The following is a 24,023-nucleotide window of genomic DNA, read 5'->3' on the forward strand; positions in this document are numbered from 1 at the left end:
AGTCAGTGACAATAAATTTCAATGCAATTCATCCAGGTTATACTGTTATACAACAAGCAGGTTAACTGAAATCTTCACGTTAGGCATCTGCTCCACTGGAGGAAGATTACTGTATTTAGGACAATTTTCACTCATGTCTTTTTCAGAAGAACAAGGAAAACTTGAAAAAAAATTAATCAATTAAGACTTTCTTTTTCATAAGCAAAAGCAGTAAAGGTAGGGTGTTTAGTTTAATCCAGTCTTAAAAGCCAGTGGCTGCTACACGACATTTAGGTTCAAATATGATAAAGTATACTTTTACAACTATGTCTGCTGCAACAAGTGTGAATCATGTTTCAGCTTCCACAAAGCACCTGCCAAAATCCCACGTTTTTTTAACTGTGTGGTAGATTACTGTAAAGCACTACCGCATGTAGATGCATTTTTGCATCAGCAGAAAACACAGCCCAGAACATGGCAGACACTCATTTATTAACATATAGCCCTTGTGTGCAGTGGACAGTACTGACAACACAGGGTTCTGGGTGAAGCACAACCTCTAATGCAGCAGGCAGAGGGAATCCAAATTATTTAAAACACCATCTCTCTGCTGTGTCTGTTTTGCTACAGTCTGTGGAGGCACGCAAGCCAGAAGTTGTTAATGAAGAACTGGCACTGCTGGCTAGGCATTTTTTCCTGACATATTTTCCATTATTAGGTGTTGGGGAAAGTATCCAGTGAATTTCAGTGGTTTTCACTGGCTTGTATTTCTTTTAAGCATCAACAGAAGAACCTAGATCAGTGCACTGCTAACAAGTATGCTAAAAAACAACCAATGAAACAATAAAACCACGAAACCCTGGAAAACCCAACAGCTATACAGTTCAGAGCTCTTTCCACCCTGTTTACCTTTTGTACTTGGTTGTAAGATCTGTTGCAGTGCTATACGATAGCTGCCATTCTCATTTAAGGTTTCAGAGTCTTCTGTATTAAAATATAAAATCTAGTGTCTTAACACACCAAAATGCTTCTAAATCCCTGGGTTTGAAGCAATAGGCACTGTAGCTATACATGCAGTAACAATGCATAAAGTATGCATGAAGCTGTCTGGATCATGGTAAGTGCTTCTCATTAGCCACTTCAGACATGTCCTTTCCAATAGCAGTTAAGTGGGAGAAAAAAAAAGTTTCTTCCTCAGTGTGTGCTGGAGCAGAAGTGAGTATTGTTGCCTTGGGTCGGTGGTCTTATTCCATTCATAGACTTTTCTGTTCAGTTCCGTATGGATATCTAATATAGACAGTTTCCTGCAGCAACAAAAGTAAAAGCTTTCTATTAGAGAATGAAGCAAGATACAGTTAAGAATCCACAGGAGAGGACAACTTTAGACTCAGCAAGGAGAAAGTTTCAAATTTAAGTCTTTATTACAGAGGTTACATCTCTAAAACCCAAGGCTGAATGTGCATTTTTCAGACAATCTGTTATAACCCAAATCACTTTTGTGATATTGGTTATGCTGACATGATGATCTGTGATTTCATTACAATGTTTTAGGGTTTGTAAGAAGGTACTACAATGTGAACTCTGCAACTACCTTGAAAAACAGTTGCTAGCTCCCCTGGTAGATCAATTGTACAAAGAAAAGCTTTGTTGATAAGTTATATATCCAAATATATCTGATTTTTGGTCAGATTCCTTTAGATAATCTCTTTAGATAGACCAAAGTTTTCTGATAGTTTAAATTCAAGATTACAAATTGGCAATCCAGTGGCTACCTGAGCAAAGGGTTAATTAGATCTAAAGAAAGGACAAAATCTGTTCCTCTCAACTGCCTTTTCCCCAAACTTAGGCACTGACTTTTTTAATTTGCAGGCAGAACCCTTCTTAACGATAAAAGGCAATCCTCAATTTGACAGAAGTCTGGTGTGTACCTTGTTATCTTGGTGAAGGAAAACTTCCAATCCTGCCTAAAGCATTGACATATGTTACCCAGGACAGGTTCTTCACTTCTCACTCTGCAAGCTCCAGTGCCATAACACACTTTAATTTCACTCTCCAGAATCAGAAACTTCACTCCTACTTTAGGCTACCTTTCTGTGCCATCATTCCAGCATCTGGTATACTTGTTTTTTAACCTATGACACAGCATGAAGATACTTTTCAGGACCAGATGGGATGAAACTTAAAGTTTCTCTTTCTCTACGACAGCAGGCTGTCACAGGAAAAGGGTTATTTTTTCCCCTTTTTTTTTATTTACCTTTTATGAGGATTGCGGAGTAGCTCAGCCAGACAACACAGATAATATGAAGAGGAACTTGGAGATTTTTCTAGTGCAGACACATCCACCTTGCACTGACTCCAAAAGATGTCTGCTACTTGGGGAATGGTGACTTTCCAAGGGATTTTTGCATTAGAAATTATTCTCTCATCATTCCCATCTACTTCCAACATACTAGTACATTCTTGCTCATTTTCTGGCACAATGTAGCTCTGAATAAAAAAAAGCTTCGGTTTTCCTAGGAGTTCAGGACATGAGTCTGCTGTAAAGTATTTCTTTATTTGTTCCAAAGGGAATCCAGAAGAGGTATGGTCTGTACAGAAGATGCTCTGAGGACTTCCACGGCTGACCAATATGCAAATAAAGCTGTCACAATTTCTGTGCTTCTGCAACCTTGCAACTTCACGCAATGTTTGATTCATGGTGTTCATATTTAAATATCTGTGACAATGAACGTCATAGCCTAAGCCTCTGAAGGTCTCTTCCAACATATCTGAAATAAGCAAGATGTAATTAAATCACAGCACATCAAGGCTCAATCTCAACTATCTTGAATTATAGTATTTACAGTATTTCACTATTGGAAATAAGATATTTATTTCATCACAATAATTAAAAAATCAGGACTACTTGATGTTGATCACAATACATTACATAGAGTGCTATATGCATGTTGTCTTTAATGTGTTATGTACTTCATGACAGCAAAGACACTATTATTTGGCAAATTCCAGACACTTGCATGCTTTCATTTACATGGTGGTTAAACCCACAGGTATTCATGTGTTCAGAGAACCACAAGCCACTACTATGACTCACACCTGTAGTATCATATCTTTAGTATAAACCACATATACATTGACCATGCACAGTTTGTGATACGACAGGAAATATCAAGTGCCATGTTTACGTAAAATGCCTTACAGACACAGGAAGCTAGACTTTTCCTTGATTTCAAAAGTTTAACAATCCCTAATTAGCAGAGGCTATTTCAGAGGGAACTGGCAGCAGAGCAAGAGTTTGTACTACCACACTGTTCTCCTCAAAAAGCCCATAGTGAAAAGAGGGAACAGAAGTTCTAACTTTCCTCAGCAAAATACAGGGTAGATACAAACTCTGAACTATAGCGAGGTGATAAACAGGAACTATAGTTTAATGCCGGTTCTGTTGGCTTGACTAAATTTTGTAAAATAATTCAACAATTTTCCAGACTTTTTTATTTGGAAATAGAAAGGAAAACCCCCTCTACTTTAGGCAACAAAACATGCTCTCAAAATTCAGGTGGGAGATTCAGTATTAATACCGTTTAGCACCACTTCACCCATTAGAGGGCAGTAGCACAAACAAAACGAGAGAGCAACGAGTGCTTTCCCTATAATTTACTTATCTTGCTAGCATGTACAAATACACACAAAGATACAAAACTTGGCATCACCTTAGACCATGTACACACTCTAAGTGTCACAATTAAAAAAAATTAAACCCAACAAACTTAGAGCTGACTTTAGTTTAACAATGAATCAGAAATCATACACGGTAAGCTTTGGATACAGCAATTTTACTTTAAGGCAAGACAAAACACAGCATTACATGCTGCAACCTGCGATCAGAAACTATCTGTTTCTTCAACAGTAAACATCTCCCAACAAACCTCAACTGACTTTTGAGCATTTCCACTCTACATAAAAATTACCCTTTTCTCCCCTTGATTGTTTACAGCCTAAGGATAAAAATTGGCTTCCAAATGGAAAAGTCAAAAGCAGCTATTTACAAAACAACAAGGTGCATTTCAGTTTGAATTTCATTAGCATCTAATGAATTCATATTGTTTACACTGGGCATTTTCAGTTGTTGTAATCCTTGATCCTACAGTATCTATTACTGGTTCAGCTTCCTCAGATTAAATCTTGGGATAGCTACAGACTCTAATGCATGCCACAGATACAATTCCAAATGTTCTCCCTGCCCTCTTCTCTTTCTTTGGTATTTTCAGACTTCAGAAGCAGTGTGGCACAATAACTCTAGAGAGTAGCGAATGCCTTTCTAACAAATTCTTTTAAGCTATGTTGCTGTATGTCCTGCCTCTCCTGAATCTCACTAGCACCGTAATGTTTCAGTGGAAGTCTTGCTTCCTATCATATTAAAATGCTGATGACGCATTGGTGACATTAAATGTCTAAGACATACACACATGATTTAATTGCTTCTGCATCCAATGCAGACATGCATGAAGACTGAGGCACACTAAGACTTGCTTTGGGTGGTTTTGGCACAGTAGCAGCAGAGCCATGATTTGCATGTGTATCTGACATGCCAGATGCTAAACATGTAACCAGTACTGAAATAACCATGTGAGCTCATGAAGAGCATATGCATTGATTTTTTTTTCATTTTGTGCACATCTTTCTATTAAGTAGCAATTACTATGACAAATTACTACGTGCACAGTATATTGCCTGTGCAAAAGATCTGTGTCTTCTAAGGAAGAGTAGATCTCAATTTATGTTTCTGTGACTGAACTGACATCGCACTTCCTTCTTTACTTTCTGTTTTCTCCAGTGTACATGCCTTACCTGCTTTTGTATTTACTGTTTCATTTAAAAACCTCAGACCTGGCATAGTAAAACACTCTTGTTCAATAAATCAGGTCAGCACATGCTCATATCCCATTAAAGACAAAAAAATTTAAAGAGGGTTTTTTTTGTAAACAAGGCTATTTTCATACCTCATGTTTTCTCTAGCTCTCCACACTGAAATTTCTCTAGTAATCCTTTTTGCATTTACTTTTAAGAAACAGAACTCCAAGAAATCAGTAACTATTTTGTTACTGGAGCAGACTATCACGCTACCTTCCAGATTAAGACTGCATAGTAAGTTTCTTGCATCAAAAATGTCGTTTGTTCTTTAAAACTACCATGAAAGAGAGAACAGGAAAGTAAAGAAGCAGGCAACAGGAGAGAGGACAAAGCAGAATGTTTGATCGCAAGAGTCGCCCCCCACCCAGTCTTTCAGTCCTTGGCAGGCTGTCTTTGTTTTATTTTCCTCTTGGGGTAAAGTCAGTTTGTTGTGTGTTTTGTGGGTTTGTTTTTTTTTTTTTAGCAGAAGCAAAGAAATGCTTTAGCTTGAACAATTTAGTTTCTACATCCAGTAATTGCATCCTTGGTTGTTTTTTTTTTTTCTTTGGCCAGAGGACATTGATAACTTGGTAGGACAGACCAAAATCAAATCCCAAGGATGCTTCCCAGTTGCATGTAACTAAGTTAAGTGCCGTCCTTGTCCCTCTTCTCCATGTATGGCAGGACTGTGAATCAGTTCTAGTTCCTGTTACCCTCATAGCAAACTAAGTGTCTTATTCTGTATCATTTACCTAAAATACTATTGTCAAGCAAACATCAAAATTTTACTTTCTGCGCCTGTGCTCTGCATCCACTGCTCTTTAACAACTATATCAACAATTCTAAGTTGGTCCCTCTGGTGGACCATTAGTTGAGAAAGAAAAAAGACACGCTTACAAATCCTCTTCTTCCCCTACATGTCCTAGCCTATTACAGAACTGATTGCAACTACTCTCATCATTTTTATTTTTAGCCTCATGTGTTCCAATGATTAGAGTGGGTTTCTTTTTTTTGCTTATGCAAGAATCTGATTTTTTGATTCTACAAAAGCAATCAGGAAAACCCCACATTTTAACCGTGGCACTGACTACCTTGAATTCTACATGCAAATTTTTTTTTTTTTTAACTAAACCAAGAGGGAAGAAAGAAAAATTCCTTTCCCTATAAAGCTATGGTGATGGTTTCAGTTAAACTGTGCAAGATGTAACAGAAGCCTAGGTGCATTATTAATAAAGGACCACGTGCCTTTAGCTATTCAAAATCTGTGGTGTCCGATATGATTACGCTTCCAATCTGCAACAGTTTTGGTTTTGCTGAATGATCGAAAACACTATCTTTACCATCTCTACCAATAACCTGCTGTATGACTGTAGCTTAACTATTCTGTTGGTCTCTGAACATCCTTTTTCTCACTCCCAAAATTCAGCCTATCTCCTTGTAAGTTCTTTCATTCAGAGATTTTGCGCCAAAAACCAAACAAACATTGTTTGCAATAGTTAGGACAGTTGGCTTTAACCTCAGGTTGGGCCTTCCAACTCTGCATTAGAAAACTTAGTAGAATTGATAGACTAGCTGACTAGGACAACATTACCCTAGTGTGGCTGATAAATGTAGATCACATTCTTTATATTAAATTGTTCTAATTATCTGAGAGTAACAAGATAAGGAACTCCAAATTCCAGACACTTACCTGTGTCATTACCAATACAGTCTATTATCAGGCATATTCCTAAAGGTTGACTTTGCATTCTGTACTGATCATCAAACACCTGAGGAATGCGAAGAACAAACACTAAGTTAATATGTCACACTCTCAACTTACAGACACAATTCTTTTCTCAAATTTAACCTCAGATCTATTCAATTACGTTCTGTTGTTTTCCCATATAGTAGCTAGCAGAAGTTTATCTACTGGAATGTAATATGTCTTATCTACACAACAACAAAAAAAAAATCATGAGACATGGACTAATGATTTTTTTTCCCTAGTTTCAGTACAGGCTTAATTTTTGTGTCCTCGATTTATGCAATCTTAAACAAAAACTAAGACTGTACCAGAAATTAGAGAAGCAAGTTTGAGACTGAACCTTAACTCTGGACCGATCTTCAAATGTAAAACAAACAATCAAAAATAACCAAACCCAAACAACACCCCCCCAAACCTGTATGGGGTGGAGGGGCTTTTTAAAGACCTGAACTATGACAGCAATGATCCTTCTATAGTACTTCCAAATTAATTTCCTTAAGTGTAATTGCTATTGAGATGTTAGGAGCTATAAGCTTCATATTGCCAACACAACAAACGCAGAGAACTTTTGTGTTCTTCAGGTATGCAAGCAGGCACTGCTCATCAGAACAATATTTATTTCCTCATATAGTGGAACAACCTCTTTGTTCCTAAATAATCCGTAATGACACTATCACAATTCCTCTCCCCTTTAAAAAGATTACAATCAATTTGCTACAGGTAACTCTCTGGTTCCTGGCCTACAGGAGAGCTAGTGAAAATAGCAGTAGTCCATTCTTATCATTAATACCCAAAGCTGTCTCTCTTCTACCTGGAGAGCAAGGGGCAGGGAGAGAATAAAGAACAAAATTTACTACAGGCAAAGAAGCTTTGCCATTTCCCATGCAGATGGCAAGAGGTCTGACTTCCAACAGATTTTGACTTAACCTCCACTAATAAATATATGAGTTCTGTGTGCACATCATATGTATGTGCATTTTGTACACTGCTGCTTCCATTTTATATTAAAAATATATTCTGCAAAAGCAATTCATAGAACCCGTTTATGGCTGAGGAAGATATGGATGTACAGATCCTTCTGTTTGCATGCTATTAAAGGAAATCTCAACATGAAACACAAAGAAAACTAAGGTAAATACCTGCAAAAGTTATTATATTTATGTGCATACATGCATAAAAGCACATACCTTATGTGACACTGGTCCTGATTCCTGAATGGACATGTGGACTGGTTCTGCTGCAGTTAAAATGTACAGAAGTATGTAGGTACCAGTGACATTTCTTTGACACCAAATTCAATGAAAGAGAAACCTGTCTAGTTCAGCTAAGTTTCTCCTCATCTGGACCTCTTAGTTTCTATGTATGCTACTGAAGTTAAAAAAAAAAAATCAAAATTTTTCACCTCTGAAATGTTATTTGGATTGCATTCTACATTGCTTGTGACTGAAATAAACAAACAAACAATCTCTCCTACACTGAAAGAATTCAGCCAAATAGTCTTCTAAAAATCACTGTATTTGAGAGGTATTTTGGGTTTCCAGAAAAAACACAACACAGATGGTAAGAACCTGGTACTCACTGGACAACCTCCTGGCCGGCCTGGTGGAGAGTCCACCACTGAACTGACACAAAAACTTCCTACTCAAGACTTAATGGACACAGCTGCACTACACAGGCCTCCAGAGCTGGCTAGACAACCTTTTCCATGATTTTATTAATAAACTATTTATTCTGTTAAAAAGTTGTGACAGTGGAAGCCTGAAACAATTTCAATAAAGTTTTCAGATCAGGCAGCACAAGCAAAGCAAGTACAAGAGCAAACAAAAGGAAAGGCTCAGTTTTCAGAAGTAGCAAATACTCTCTGCTCCTGGTGATATCAACTGGATTAGCCATAAACACAACTATCAAACAACAGTCCTTTTGATACAATGAAATGCATCATTTGGCTTTTTTAGATTATCAAAACTCACATAAAATGCTCTTACCCAGAATAAGACCTTGTCCATTTTGTGTTTTTTCTTTGTTCACATTCTGGATCTAAAATGAAGAAAAAGGTATATTTCCCCTTCTGTCTTCAAGAATTAATAATCACGTGTTCCAAAATGTAACATAATAGTATTTTTCTTCCTCAATAAAAGGATTACATATTTTAGATCCACATCTATCAGCTAATTAGCATTACAAAGTAACAAATAAAAGAAACCCTACCAAAACCACAAACAAAAAAACCCCAAACTCTTCCTCCTCAGAAAAAATTACTAGTTTGCCATGAACAGCAAAGAAAAGCTTAATTCCTAAAATAGTAAAACAAACAAAAAACCCCTCTGAAGATGTGAATTTTGTTTCCTATAGAGCAGCAGGGAGGAACTCTCACTGAATTAGAATGGAAATTATAACAAAATTATCCTAATATGGAAAGTCAATGCAAACTCTTTCCCATTAGTAGTCTGGAAAAAAAAGCTGTTGTGACTTTGTTAATAAAGATAAATTGCATCACTGGTGTCTTCAGTTTTACACATACATATCTACTGAATAGATGACAGAAATGATCTCATCAAATTCATTTAGCAAGGCTAAAGATTTTAATTAGGGTCATGCTACTACAATATAAGACCTAAGCCAAATATAAAGAATATTGCATGCAATAGGATTTGATGGCTTGACATACTGAGATATCTTTGTTAAAATGAGATTAAAACACACAAAAAAAATTCTGAAAAGCTCTCCTTAAAAAGTCATAACCTTCAGCCTCCAAAATTAAAAAGCTACTTTCCCTGCAAAGTCCAGAAGTACGAGGAAGAATAACATGTTTTGTAAAGAACAGTCAAAGCAAAACTCTTCACTCCCCAGAGTAGTAGAAAAAACTTTCAAGATACAGATTTTATATGCCCAACTAATAAGAAAAATTTCACAGAAGTTCTTTAAAGGGGATCTTTCTCAGTCAGAAGATTTAAATCAGACCCTAAATACAGCAAATAACAGGAATAACAGAAGTAAAGCAAGTAATATTTTAGTTACTAGCAATCTCTCATTCCTTAGGCTCTGCAAAGATTAATCCTCTTTCAATGTCTGGCAATATTTAGAAATAAAGGATCTGCCTGATTTATTGTATACTTACCCCTGAATTATAAGGACGATCAATCAGACTGAGATTAGGGAGAGATGCCTGAAGTGCATTTACATATAATGGCTGAGAATGAACGGAGGACATTAAAGCTGAAAATTTAACAGAAACACACAGAGAAATACATCGTGATATATCAACTGTTTTAAAAGCCTAAATCCATGAAGCATGCAAATGCTCTGACTTGTAACTCATAATTTTATCTTCAGTAAGAGCACGTCTGATACTTGCTATCAAGAGTAACCAGTGCAAAAATAGCATCTTACCTTCATGTTTGTACTTCTGAATCTTCCTAATCAGGTCTATCCTGTGAATATTTTTAAAACAATTTTCTACCAAATCCAGCTGATTAGGAGCCACCAAATTTAGTTTCTCCAGGTCAATCACAAGAGCAAGAAAACTCTAGAATAGCAACAGAAAACCAAACTGTCATATCAGTAATTTGTTCTCTATTGGTAAGTAACAAAGCAACCCAGAAAATAATGTGTGGAGGTCATAAAGGTTGTATGTTCAACAACTAGGGACATTACCTTCTGAAACACTAAGAAAATTATCTGTAAGACATAAGAATTCTTAGTATTAACACAGAAGTAATGGAAACTAGGAAGTAATATTCTTAAAAACGAATCAAATTTTTGAGGAAAGTTTTGCATTTCCTTGCTGCTACAAAGCCAGCCACTTGGAATGTCACCTCACATTCCACAAAGCAAGAGGTAAGAAAAGCTTTGGGGAATTTGCAGGGCCTCTCTCCTTCTTTGGTTCAAGAGAGAAAAAACCCAAAACCTCAACGGAAGACATAAATCTTCAGTTTTCCATGCACAGCAGTCAAGTTTTCTGAACAGTCTCTAATGAACCTCTGCTTTCTCACAGCATTTAAAACAAATATGCAGAATGCAAACGTACACAGAAAGACGTAATTGAAATAAAGCACTTCTTTTGTAAGTGAAACGAGCACAAACGTAAAAAGTGACCTTTTAGTTCAAGATACATTTCATATGATTAGTGGTTTGAGATCCTTCATATATGAACTTTCAGATCAGTAATACTGAAGAAAGATTTTTTTTTTTAATGCCTTCTGCGTGTGAGGTTCATGCTAACACCATTCACCCAGCAAGTCTTCACTGTTCCCTCTTACTGTTGCTTATAGTTCTTTCCCTGAATTATAAACCAAACACGATACAGAGGCCACTAGTCCTTCTCCACTTCCTGACTTCTGTCTACTCCTGCCTCACTACCCCTTGCAGTACTGCCTCCCCTCCTCTGTCTAGCTGCTTCCCTTTTTACATTAATCTCTCATTGCTCCAGAGGAGACCAGCAGAAAGACATTACCTTATCTTTTGCCATTTTCATACGAGGTACGTAATCTCTGAGTAGAAAAACAAGAGACTTCACTTCTTCTTTTTCCAGATTCTCATTAATCTCTACCATTAGCACCCTGAAATAAAGTTGAGACATTTCTAAAGGATTACCTTTTAGCAAGATCCCACCTCTGCCCAACTACCCCACTTCTCCCATGTTCCAGTCTTAATGTACCACTCCCAATTAACAAGAAAAAAGCCTAGCGTGCTCCAAGATTCAATTACAAAATACCTACCCTGGCTCATCAGCACCTGCATCACTCAGACTGACTGTGTAATAGCCACTACTAGGAAAACAGAAGTCTCCTTAATATTTCAATAGAGATGAAGTAACACAATGGGACAACAGAAAACATCTTTTTTACCTAGTAGTTACAGGGGGTTTATTTCAATGAGAAGTTAACACAGAAAAATCTTCCTTATGAGTACATATACTTCTTTCTGATGTCTCTCAAAGAAAATAACTTGAACTTCTTATTTTAAGCATCTTAAAACTACAGAGTAAAAAGTAGTAAGAGACAGGTCCCCTGAGAAAAGCTATACCACAAGGCTACGTGCCCAAAGCAAACTAGAAAAGAAAGTATCTCTAACTAATAATGTTCCTCTAAGTATAATTTCTATCTGCTAATCTAGAACTGTACAAACATAACTGGTTTTATTGATTAACATATATGAACTCCTTAAAGGTAGATGCTTCTAATGCCATCACTTGTAAGAAGCTACTAGGGCTTATTTTAGGGACTAAACATATTCTTTTCACTGTAACTCTAGATACAATGCCCTTTTCTGCTTTTACCTTCAGAACATATTTAAAAAAGAAACAAAAAACAAACTCACAAAAAAACCCCAAACAGCCCTCACACATTTTGAACAAAAATCAAAATAGAGTAGCCTTTTAATCTGAAATAGCTATATTACCTGTAATCAGGGACAAGTCTGAAACTCCTGGCAAGGTTAGCTTCCACTGTTGCTTTCTCAGTCTTCAAGATCCTCCTCAGCAAGTCAAACCTCTTAACTCTGTACAACAGCTCAGACAAGCCAAGAAAAGACAATTTTTCCCTCTCATTCAAAGCCAACAAGAGCTCTCTAAGGTTGACAGTGGCCAAGTCAGGAGCAAGATCTCGGCATAGGAAAACCATCATCTCTTCTTCTTCTTTATCCAATTCTTGTTCAATCTGGTGAATAAGGACAGCTGGCACTTGGCACCTGGTCATCACTTTGTCACTGTCCCTTTAAAATTGCCAGCCTACTGTTTTTTAAACAGGAAGCCAACACAACACAAAGCCCATATCTGCCATAGCACTTCTCTGGTGTTCAGTCTTAACTAGATGCATTTTTACATAAGCAGTTCTGTGGGAGAGAATTAAAAGGTACTAAGTCAGTGATCTGCTGCACAAGTTCACAGTTAACTCTCCTATCTCCCATTTCACTTACAACTAAAACACCAACATAGTCTACACAGACCTCCTGTTCTCAAGGGGTTCTCCCAGCTGTTCATTACAGAACAAAAAGTACTTGGTAGATCATACTAATCAGAAAAAAATGAAGTTCTTTTTAAAGTAAAATTACCTTAACACAAGTCTGTAAATTCCATAGGAAGTGAAACAAGTCATCAGCTTGCTGATGAGTGATATTTCAAGTGTTTCTGGAAATAACAGTTAAGTTCTACAGCAATTTAAATCTAAAACTCTGACCTCTTCCCAGCAACCCTCAACCCCACTGCTCACCACCACCTTTTCTCCCCTGAAAGTCTCAAGGCATTTTTCAGGAAGAGTTTTGGGAGGTAAAGGTAGTGTAACCACACACTGTAGACAGAAGAATTAAAAACCCCCACATATAAAACCACTGCTATTATCAGGCATGCACTTTGCCTTAAATGAAGTCAAAATAAAGGAAATATTCACAATATGTAATATTTAAAAATATCAATTATATATAAATTCAGGCATGTGTGAATTTTCTTACTTATTAGCATAATTTAAAATTATTCCATTCTGAATGAGTTACTGGGGTTTTAAGGAATCCACACACACACCCTCCATGCTCAGAAGAACAACCACACAAAGAAAAAATTCCAACCTTAAGTATGTAAATTAGTTAACTCTGAAGGTATAGATAAGCCACAGACTGCCTTTTTCTTCATGTGACATTCATGTTTCACCATACTGAAAACTGAAAAAAATTCAAACCTAGAAAAAAGCCCACCCTTGTGATTAACAAAATAAGTAGGGTGCTATGCTCAAATTTCCGCTGCCACCAACTACGGAAATTCTATCTAACCTTCTCTGATCCCCATTACCTACAGGGAAAAAGGTGAAATGAGCAACCTGAAGACAAATCTTAGCCCTTAGAATGAGTTCAGTCACCACAGTGCATAGTTTTGTTTAAACCATTCTGAAAAGCAAAAGCCAATTCTACTTCAAAGTCTAATACACTGAAAGATACCAGCACATGGATAACATTTTTTAAAGCGTTTTCAGCCTTTTGTTACACATTCTGGAAATCACAGTCAAGAATGTCACATATTGTGTCCATGCATTGAGGACATGAGATAAACTCATCTACGAGCTGCTGTTTACATGAAAAATAACTCTATACATCCATCTGACTTATCTCGGAAAGGGAGTAAGAGTTGGATTTGATTAAACCCATGGACTGGGTTCTGCTGCCCACTAAAAGAGCCTATCAAATTCAAGTTCCTAGGGCAAAGTCTCCTTTATTTACATCTATCCCAGTGAGATGTATTTTCTATGCCGTCAAAAACTGCAGTGGCTTTCTCCTCCAATGCTGTTGCCAACAGTCACAATAGCAAGTCATAAGTATTAAAAAAAAAAAAAGAAAAAAAAAAGAAAAAAGAAAAAAAAGGTGCACTCAATCTTGCTGATAGCATTTCTGAATCACTAGGGGATTATAACACAATTACCTGCTATGACCTCAATGTCCCACCTTGAGAAGCAAAACCAAAGGGGCACATGAGGAAGAGGAACACAGACAAGCTGTAAAATATAAATCTACCACATTAGAAGACCAAAGCATTACTCAGCTTAAGTACTCCTGCGCTTCCATACCACAGTGTAAATAAGATCTAATGTATATGCAACATAGTCCTCAAAATGGCACTGAGGCCACTTCGGCTCATTTTCAGAAACACAGAGCATTCCACTGCAGCTGACAGTAACAAGGCTGCAGATGTCCTGCTTAGCCCATTGCAGTCTCCTATATGCATTCTACACAGACTGTGCTAAATATCCAGAGAAAATGCACAATTATAGTACTCCTGTTACGGCACACAACCAGGAAAAAAGCAACACCTATCCCCTCCGATACAGTTCTGTTTTTCAGAACCCAAAAGGGACAGGCACAAACACAGTGTTTTCCCTCATCACATCATACCATTTAGGAGCTTCAGAGAATTAAATGCATTGTTTGCTCTAAGAAGTACGATAACATTTAACCCTACTGTAAACAGCGCAAACAGCAAAAAACCTCAGAAAACACTAATGAAACATCAGTAGAAACTGCCCTTTTCAAATACTCAGGTCCACAGTATTTTTAATATAGCAAGCTGAAAAGTTTTATTTCCAACAAAACCAAACTAGGTAGACAAAATGTTTGTACTTTTGAACCTGTTCTATTTCACACATGGACCTACAATGCTATCACTTGTACAGCTGGGGTGGAAGGGCAGGGTGGGAAAATTTTCAGGCCTCTGATAAGCAGAGAAACCCCTGATGCACTGGAATGTGTTTTGTACAGTTTTCTATCACAGGAAAAGCATAGTTATTTTCAATCTAGCATCAAACATTTGTGAGAATTCAACAGAAAGACTGTTTTCATGACATAATGCAGTCAGGAAGGGGGAGGCACAAAACACTCATAAGAAAGCATCTCCCAGGTACATACAGCTGGGACTTTCAAAAGAACTTGAGGAACTTGTAATTATGAAGTTGTACTTATGACTCACTCTAAAGGGAGATGGGAATTTAACAACTTTTGGCCATTTCCCAAAATCTCATATAAACTTTTTTAAAAAAAAAACAACCCACCACTAGTTGATTTTTATCCAATCTTCTAAAACTAGTTAAAAAAGAGGTATGCATGTGTGTGTGATAGGGAGGAATTTCCTACAGAATTAAAATTTCAGACATGCAAAATTACTATTTATATGTTATCTTAAAAATAATCTGCCTTAAAAACCCACATATGAATTATTTATTTTTGTGAACTTCCTTTATATAAAAGGAATCGCATGTTTATTATAAAAAAATGCTGATCAGTACTTCCAGTGCCAAAACACTTTTACCTGTATGCAAATCTGTCCACAAGAACATTGGAAGATTGGCATTTGACCATTGCCAAATCACTGATCCAGATCAAGCACACATTGGTTTCCATCCAGTATTTTCCAATGACAGTCCAGAGACAAAGTTGATTACATCAGCTCATTTTCTGTTGGACAAATATCAACGTCACAAATTACTGCTGGAGACTACTTTCTAATTTTTGTGGGGCAAAACAAGGAAAAATTACCTAGGATCATGCATTCATGTGTATGATTTCACTGGTCCAGTGAACCAGGAATGATGCTCCACGTAAAAGGAAAAACAACTGAGCGCATAGTGATTTGTCAATAACATTCATTCCCCCAGGGTTCTGAGTGGGGAATGAGTAACAATGAGGAACAAGCAACATGAAGTAAGTGCTTAGTATAAACTAAACCAGCTTATAACTTTGCATCCAAAAACCATGTCACCATATTTTGATAATAGGAATGTCACACTGCTGGGGCAAGCCCAAAACATTCCATCTGCATACATCTGAGGCAGATCCACCTCACCATGAGAGGTGAAGGGCATCATGCTTTACCCTTCCAACTGATATGACCACTTCTGCAAACATCACAGATAAAGTTAGCACAGCTGCAACAATTAAAGAAAAGAAGAGCAATGACAATGTAAAACCCAGCAGCCTGGCTCTGAATTTAGGTTACCTGGGCCCTGCAACGAGAAGAGCTATTGAATGTAGTCTTTACAAAAAGGAGAGGAAAAACAGCTTGTCTCAAGAGGAAATAAAAAAGTTCATAGTCATCAGAGATAAAGCTGCCTCACAGTTTGTGTGTTCATGTGCATGTGTAATTTACCAATATTGCTGTAAGAAAACACTCAAGACTTTCCTCTTCAATGTTTCATGTATTGAGTAAAGATTTCAATGCAAAGTTTATGGAACAGGAAGATGGTTGAAAAAAGAAAAACCTAGAGTACACATTCTCATTTACATTCCCAATTTATAAGACATCCGGAATCATTCCAAATAGCTGAAGTCTAACATGACAGCCACCACCACTGCCAGATAAAAGGCTGCTGCAAGATCATGTTTGTAACATCAGGGTCAGAGTGAGTGAAAGGGGCAGGCCTACACACAGAACAAGAAGAATCTCTTTTTCTCCTGTATTCAAAGAACCAGGAAAACCCCTGGCACGCTGAGGGAAATAACTGGTGAGGGGAGAGTCTTCTGTAAGTCTCGCTATTTTAGTTCACTATCACCCCAAATTTTCACAGAGGAAGGGCTCTTCTGGGAAATAGTCTTAGGGTCTCTGGAAAGAAAATTACTGATTCTAGGGTGACTCATCTGTCCTTTTGTCCCCAAAAGAGGTCTGAGAGAAAACACACCTCAAGTAGATAATACCAAAGTGCACTTAAATACAAATTTCTGGGTTTAATCAACTTTCAGACTTTCCTGAACAAAGTGTAAGATTTCAAAGCTGATGAATTTCTCACAGACTACACAGGAAACCACCTTTGTCACAGGCATATATGTCTAAATCTGCACTGACTTTTGACCCTGGGTATTACACTGTAAACAAGGTTCACAAGAAGAAATTTTTTAAGGTAAACATCTAAGAATATTATCAAGCATATTTACTCCTCAGATGCAAATCATTTCCATTCCACACTAAAACAGGCAGAAAAATATCTGTATGTTCTTTAGATTCTATGAAGCTAAAGTTAATTATACTCCTATTTTTTAACTATTTCACACTGGCCACAGTCCATAAAGAATACAATCAAAATCAGGGACAGATGATTTTTTTTTAATTATTTTCTCCACCAAGGAGCAGGAAATAACAACATACTAAAACTTCACACACAAGGTTTCGGTAACTCCCTGCTGGCATTAACAAGTGGAGACTGGTATGTGTGCACAAGACTCAAGCAATTCCACTCTTTGCTGTTTAATACCATGCATGAAACCCTTGTTCCCATGATTGCAACACAAACGCTGCACAATATAAATACCAATGTGACTATCAAGGCAAAGATTAATGATAAATCAATATACCAGGCCTCATATTAAGAAGGAAGGTCTTTCATAGAAGCAAGGAAACTTTTTACACTCTAAACATGGTCTACAATTAGAGTCTGTCATTTCTGACAGCATTTGTTTCTTGAACGTTTCGCAACCATCTCTGCAGCAGCAAAAACAGGATGTAACATCAGTGGGTGTAGTTCAGATTTGGAAAATGATCATTGTTTCACAAGATGAGCTCATGTGGAAGCCCCTACGCTAGAGGGAGAGAGTAGGAGGTTACTTTGCTGCAGGAGGCACTAGCTGCATTTTGTGCTTCCTCCGCTCTGCTTTGTTTGAAGCAGTACAGGTGGTGAAACTACACAAAGGTAACTGCATTTTGAGTCTGTATCGTCTGGTATTTTTCAAAGAGTTGAATTGTTTGGAGCATGCCTCACAACTTTAACATTTCCCTATAAAAGAAAGGATTTGGTATGACATACTTAGGGAAAACAGGGATATCCCACAGTTACTTCCATAGTTCTCATTACTGTATTAGGCTTAAATCGTTTGTTCTCCGTGTAAACTGGTAGTGACCACGTTAATTTCCATTTAGAGATGCACTAGTTTAACACCCCAGTCCTCCTAATGAAAACCACCTCAACCGACCAACCAAAAATCCCACCACAAACTAAGACGGGTTTTACCGTAGGGAGTTTATGCAGATTTCCACGCAACTTTCTAACTACGTCATTTTAAGTCACCCTTGGAAAATAAAGCGAGAGGAAACTCCGCTCTGCAAGAGAAAAAAATGTATCAGGCGGATGGGCAGCATCGGGTTTCGCTTCTCCTCAACAGCAAAGTCGAGCTGAGGCCCCACTTGCGCCGGGCGCTCGGGCACTCCGCGCTCGGCTCAGCCTGCTCCCCGGTGAGCACGGCGCCTAGACAGGAGGGAGGGCCTAATCGCGGAGCACGGTGTGTGGGGCGTCTATACTGAAGACGCAAGATAGGGGGAAAGAAGAGGGAAAGGTATAACGCACCCAAACGCGCCGGGGAGGTCTCATCTACAGCAGCGGGGCCAAGTCCGGCACTGGGAGTGGGAAGGAGGACGGGGCGGTACGGGCCTAGCAACAACCTCCCCGGCAGCGGGTGTGGTTTAGACTATCGCTTCTTTCTCTTTCACATTCTAAGACACGCAGAGCACTTTCCGCTCGTACCTCCTATGACTATTAAAGACCAGAGCTGCCTCTGCGCCTAGATAGCGACACTGCTCAAGGCAGAGATCTCCCGAGGGAGGAGGGAACTGGCTTTAACCGCCTTACCATCATTATACATCTACCGAGCTACGTTCGCTAACATTTACGATTTTATCGTGAGCCCAGCCATTAAGTATTTTGGGGCAAGGCAAGAGAAGAATTATGCTTTTCGTTTTGCTTTACAGTCTACCTCAGGAGATGAAACTCAGCGCTGCGCAAACAAACCTGCCCCGGTCCCACAAGATGGCGGCGAAGCCGTGGCGGAAGGGACGACTCCTCCCGCGCGCAAACTCCCGCCGGCGCCTTTGAGTGTCGGCTACACATAAAATGGCTTCCGATTAGCGGGGGTGTTGTCAGCGCAGTGAGGAGAAGGGGGTGGCAGTAGGATTGTCTTGAGTTCAGTGTGTGTATAGACGTTTATGGGACTATGCTTTTTATACCCCTGTTGGTACGAGGCAGACAAAACAGCTTTGTATTAGTCCCAGTAGTCATTCAGTGATAACAGACTGCTTATCAGTGAGAATTGCAGACTTGGGTAAGTGTGGGCATATGTTTTGGCAGAAGCCCTTGGTTCATGTCTTGCTCTATCATTCTGAGTTTGTTTATAGTGAGGATAATATTGTACAGGTGTGTGAGAGTTGTATGCTTCCCATTGTTTTACAGTCTTCAGTAAATTTTAAGTAATGCCTTGTCCCTGTAAACTGGGTCTTGTGATACCCTTGGTATAAATCAGCAACTTACATGAAGCAACTTACTCTGAGGTGCTATTGTTGTAGCTGCTCTCTTAAAGGCCTTAAATCTAAAATCCTAGGCTGTTTTATTTGCTGAAATAGGCAAAAGCCACTTCAATATGTGGTGAAATTAGATACATCACGTATAACTCCCAGCTCAATGGATTTCAAAGCATTTACAAAACAGTCATTTTTTGTGCTGCTAAAAATATACCAGTGGAAGCACAGTACTCTGGGATAGCACACTTGTGCAGAGTCACGCTGTCTTTGGAACTGCAGGGAAAACAGAGGCAGAATATAATCACCCACACTAGAATTTGGTCAGATACCAAGCAACTGCTCTGTGTCATGAAAAAATATCTGGATTCTTACTGAAATTGTATGGTCAGGCTCTCACTTTAATATCAATCATTCAAGGGTATCACAGTATCCCTGCTACTAAGATACAGCATTGGATTTGTGCTGATTCAGAAGGAAACCAGCTACCTGCTGTGAATCAATATGCTCACTTTCTCCTTAGATCTATTCCATACAAACTCATAAAGACTTGTACAGGCTAATAGAAGAGGTTTAAGGAGATAGTATGGCTCCAGGCTTATGAAAGAAGATTTTTTTTTAATGAATGAATGATTTACCGATTTACCAATTTAACACAGCCTTTACTTACTTAAGTGACCAATATACTCTCTTGTTTATTTGCTCCACTTTTTCCTTAATTTACCTAATTTTTAGATGCTTACTGAACAGTTTCCACATTTTTATAGGAAACATTTGAGTTGTATGCAAGTTTCTTTTCATTCTCTTCCCCCCCCCCCATATTTCGAAGTTGAACTACTACATTGTCTTCATTGATAGGTTCTTATGTAAACTGGAACTGTAAATCAGTGTAAACATACAACATAGAGCATACCAGTAAGATTAGATGTGACTGAGAAGAGATGGTACTATATGTTTCAATTTGGAGAGGTTTGGATGTAAATCTCTGGCTTGGACATAGTTCTCTTTATATGCTTTCATAACAGGTTTGATCTATCTAATTTTTTAGATTCTCCTAGTTATTTAAAAAAATCTTTAAGGATTTATGCCTCCTAAAATACTATGAACTTGTCTTTTATGTTATATATTTCAAAATCAGACTTAGTATGATCAGGGTGAGTGCATTCTATCTGTATATATAAATGGTGTCCCTGGTTTCATTTGTAATGTGTTGGTTTTGCTTTTATTACTATTATTTTAAAAAGGCTAAGTCACAAGGGAAGAGACTATTTTCTCCATTGGAGCAATGGTTAAAGGATTATCTGAATTTCAGATTTTCAGATTTCTATTTGGCCTGCAACCGAGGATAGAGAATGTATAGAGCATCTGTAAAATCAGTTCCCTGTCATACATGTAAAACAGTTTGGATGAATCCCTGAATGTTTTGATACCTGTGATGAAATCGGTAAACTTAATTGGAAGACAAGCATGGGTCCCGAGCATGTTCCTTGTAAAACCCCTTGAAGCAAACACTCCTAACTTCAATTAGCTGCATGTAGAAAATACACTTGCATCGATGTAAAAAGTCTATCCAATAAATGCTGATCTGACAAAGATCTAATTGCAGGATAGAAGCTCATATTTTGAGAGCTCAACAAATAAGATTTTTGTAGGAAGCTTTTCAGGAGAGATTTCAAGGCAGGTTAACAACACAAACACATAGTCTGCTATTTAAACTGCAACTGTCTCACATCATGAGAACAGTTATTCTATTACGCTCTGAAATAGGAATTTCAGAGACATCCAGTTTATACTACAATGTAGTCATTATTGTATTGGAGTGATTTAGCCGCTTTAATTTATCTGTAACATACAAATTTGAAAGATTATGCTGATTATGTAAATATTGTAGGTGGCATTAGCAAAAACAATAGATAAATCATGAGTATCTTTCCAGGTGAGGAAAAACAGCTCTTTGACTGATGGAGATGGGATTTCCACTTACATTTCAGAAATTGGAGCATAATCAGTTCTATTTTTCAGAATTTTAAGATAAAGAGCTTCTTGACTGGTACTACAATCATGTATGCTCCTCACCTGCAGGTGCCACTGTTGTTTGTGACCCTGTTCTTTGTACTGTGTAATACCTGTGCTGGTAGAAAGGCTGTTTTAACGTAAGGACAGCCATTGCTATGGTTACAGTGAAGACAGATTTGGTACTGTTATTTTAATACACAGGAAATACTCCATCCCCAGGCAGGATTAGTAGTATAATACCCGTAAAATAAAAATCTTTGACTATTGTATGTATAATAATGACGAGCCATTTCTGTATTCCACAATATTGGCAAAATATGTTCATCATAAATTAAGGCAGTTGTTTAGGGCAGTGGCTGCCACCTGGCTATTAAACCATTGAATGATACCACCTTAATTCATAAATTCATGAATTTTACCTGAACTAGTCTAGTCTAACAGTGAATATGCCCAATATACTTGCTTATGTAGAATGTTGGTAAGGCTGATTCTTATGATCTTCCCTATACAAGACAGCACTTATGCATGAATTTAATTTTTAAATCTTTAAAGTAGAGCATCTGTGGCAATTAAATTGAGATTACTTGCTTGCATGTAAGTTTTCTGGAAACTGGCTGAAATTAGAAGACAGAAGATTTTGATTGTCTTAACTTTCATCATAAAGTCATGATAAACAAAATGGTCTGTTTTGAAAAAGGAATGCATTAGTTTATGTAGCAGCCAAACTACATTTGTATGTATTTTACATTTTTTGGTCTGAAGCAATGTACTGAGGTTATGTATGCTGAAAATACAATGACAGTAACTTTTAAATGTGTTCATCTGCTACTGCTTGAAAAAAAAATCAAGAGCTTTGTTTACATTAGCTGAAGAGATATTCATACATTATTTTAAACAGAACTGTCTGCTATATCAGTGAAGTGGCAGGCTTATAACATTTAAAAAGACTAATTCTACAGGACATTGCAGCAACTTTACCTCAGACTCTGAAGCATTTGATGTAGAACAAACAAACAAAAACCCCCAAAACAATGAAAAGCATACATACAGAAGAACATGGAAACAAACTTTCCCAACAGGAAACTAAATAGGACAGCAACTACTGCTTAAAGTTTTTTTTCTTTCAGGCTTATGCTTCTTTAACAGCTGCAATAGAGTTGGGGCAGGGGGTGGAGCAGCCAGTACTGCACACCAAATTAAAATTACAAAGAGCAGCTGAAGTGAGAAGCACATACCTTAACTGCAAGATTCACCAATACTGCATGTAATGCTAGCTCTGTTAATTGTTTTTCTGAACAACCATCTAAAATTCAGTTATCTTAAGAAGTCTAGTCTTGGACCCAGATAGAGAACAAGTAGTGAATACCAGCCTTTGAAAAGGTGTATTCTGTGTGGGACTGCCTAAGGGACAATATAGAAATATTTTTTGCAATGGACCTTACACAGTAGGTTCTTGATTTGCTTTTCAGGGAATGATGCAACTGGATAGTGAGGTTGGAGAAAGAATTAGGCAAGAAAAGTTTAGTAAAACAAATGTTTGCCCTATGAACAGTGCCTTGAGCAATGTCATACAGAGATGACAAACTCCACTGAACAGTACAGCTGTACTCCCACAATAACAGATGATGTTTATTTGCTCTAAAAATAAAGCTCTGTTATAATGTCACTCAGAAAGGTTGTGTGTGAATGTATATATATGAAAAAAAAAAGCCATGTTCTGGTAGGACCTTCAAGGTTTTTGTAAACCTGCAGCTTCTGACAAGATTACTTAAACTTTCCAGTTTCTTCACCATGAAAGTACACTATGTAACTGTCTAGTGGCATTTACAGTTTCTTACTTGTCTAATTTTGCTTTTAAGTGACACAGATACTCTGGATTAAAAAAATGAGATAGTATATCCTCTTTATTTTATGTTACTAATGGCATAGCAAAATTTACAAGCGAGGTGAGTGTCGGTTTCTTCTCCCAAGTAACAGAACAAGAGGGAAGAGCCTCAAATTGCGGCAGGGGAGGTTTAGATTTGAGTATTTGGAAAAATTTCTTCACAGAAAGGATTGTCAAGCACTGGAACAGGTTGCCCAGGGAATCAGTTGAGTCACTCAATTTAAGACATGTAGATGTGGCACTTAGGAATGTGGTTTAGTGGTTGGATTTGGCAGTGCTAGGTTAATGTTGGACTCAATGATCTTAAAAGTTCTTTTCCAACTTAAATGACTCTCTGATTCTATAATATTCAGACAATTCTAATTCCTAGCGCTGCAGAGGACATATACTGCCAACAGGCCCTTTTCTACTACAGTCCTCACTCCATGCATTTTTAAAGCATTCCAAAAGCTGTTAGATAATTTAAGGAAAAAATAGGAAATTTAAAAGAAAGTATTAAAAGAGACTAGGTGTAAAAATAAAGCAAGCTGTACTACTACAAATTTACAACTTAATACACAAGGACAAAGGAAAAAAGCAATTGTTCTTTTTTTCCACATTACACTCAAGTATATTCAAAGTCATATTGGGATAAGGTACAGTTACTGCTGAGTGAAACATTCTGCTTTTACTTAGTGAATGTGTCAGCAATGTAATGTTTTATTTCTGGATATTACACAGCAGATTGTTTTGGTGCACAGTGTCTACCAAATTAA

The 24,023-nt window shown here is 37.6% G+C and overlaps 1 protein-coding gene and 1 long non-coding RNA gene across 21 annotated transcripts; one reads left to right on the forward strand and one right to left on the reverse strand.

Annotated features, from left to right (window-relative positions):
- Positions 1-138: 138 nt before the first annotated feature.
- Positions 139-19,026, reverse strand: CFLAR (CASP8 and FADD like apoptosis regulator). Of its 19 annotated transcripts, XM_054830014.1 has the most exons (13): positions 18,830-19,026; positions 18,091-18,179; positions 15,402-15,547; positions 14,022-14,094; positions 12,017-12,448; positions 11,070-11,175; positions 10,007-10,142; positions 9,735-9,832; positions 8,602-8,653; positions 7,804-7,853; positions 6,560-6,638; positions 2,234-2,747; positions 139-1,283 (listed from the first exon to the last, which is right to left on the reverse strand). In XM_054830014.1, the coding sequence occupies exons 5-13, from the start codon at positions 12,310-12,312 to the stop codon at positions 1,145-1,147; spliced, it is 1,470 nt and encodes a 489-aa protein (XP_054685989.1). In that variant the 5' UTR covers positions 12,313-12,448; positions 14,022-14,094; positions 15,402-15,547; positions 18,091-18,179; positions 18,830-19,026; the 3' UTR covers positions 139-1,144. The 19 variants fall into 19 exon arrangements, with proteins under 19 accessions (XP_054685989.1, XP_054685990.1, XP_054685988.1 ...); XM_054830015.1 differs by lacking the exon at positions 14,022-14,094 and having other exon boundaries at positions 18,865-19,026; XM_054830013.1 differs by lacking the exon at positions 14,022-14,094.
- On the forward strand, positions 18,179-20,573 carry LOC129208007 (uncharacterized). 2 transcript variants are annotated; one of them, XR_008577650.1, is made up of 2 exons: positions 18,179-18,311; positions 18,825-20,573. It is a non-coding gene; the product is annotated as an uncharacterized LOC129208007 (long non-coding RNA). The 2 variants fall into 2 exon arrangements; XR_008577651.1 differs by having other exon boundaries at positions 18,190-18,412.
- Positions 20,574-24,023: the final 3,450 nt, after the last annotated feature.

Source organism: Grus americana, chromosome 6, assembly GCF_028858705.1.
Source record: "Grus americana isolate bGruAme1 chromosome 6, bGruAme1.mat, whole genome shotgun sequence".
NCBI lineage: Eukaryota > Metazoa > Chordata > Aves > Gruiformes > Gruidae > Grus > Grus americana.

What these genes read in the sequence shown, in the direction of transcription:
- CFLAR (XM_054830021.1), bottom strand. Translation starts at nt 12,312, where the DNA reads ATGACCAGGTGCCAAGTGCCAGCTGTCCTTATTCACCAGATTGAACAA. An exon ending in TCAGAAGTACAAACATGAAG is followed by an intron (nt 9,833 to 10,006) that starts GTAAGATGCTAT and finishes TTAAATTTTCAG; the next exon opens with CTTTAATGTCCTCCGTTCAT. An exon ending in CAGGACCAGTGTCACATAAG is followed by an intron (nt 6,639 to 7,803) that starts GTATGTGCTTTT and finishes CGCATTCCTCAG; the next exon opens with GTGTTTGATGATCAGTACAG.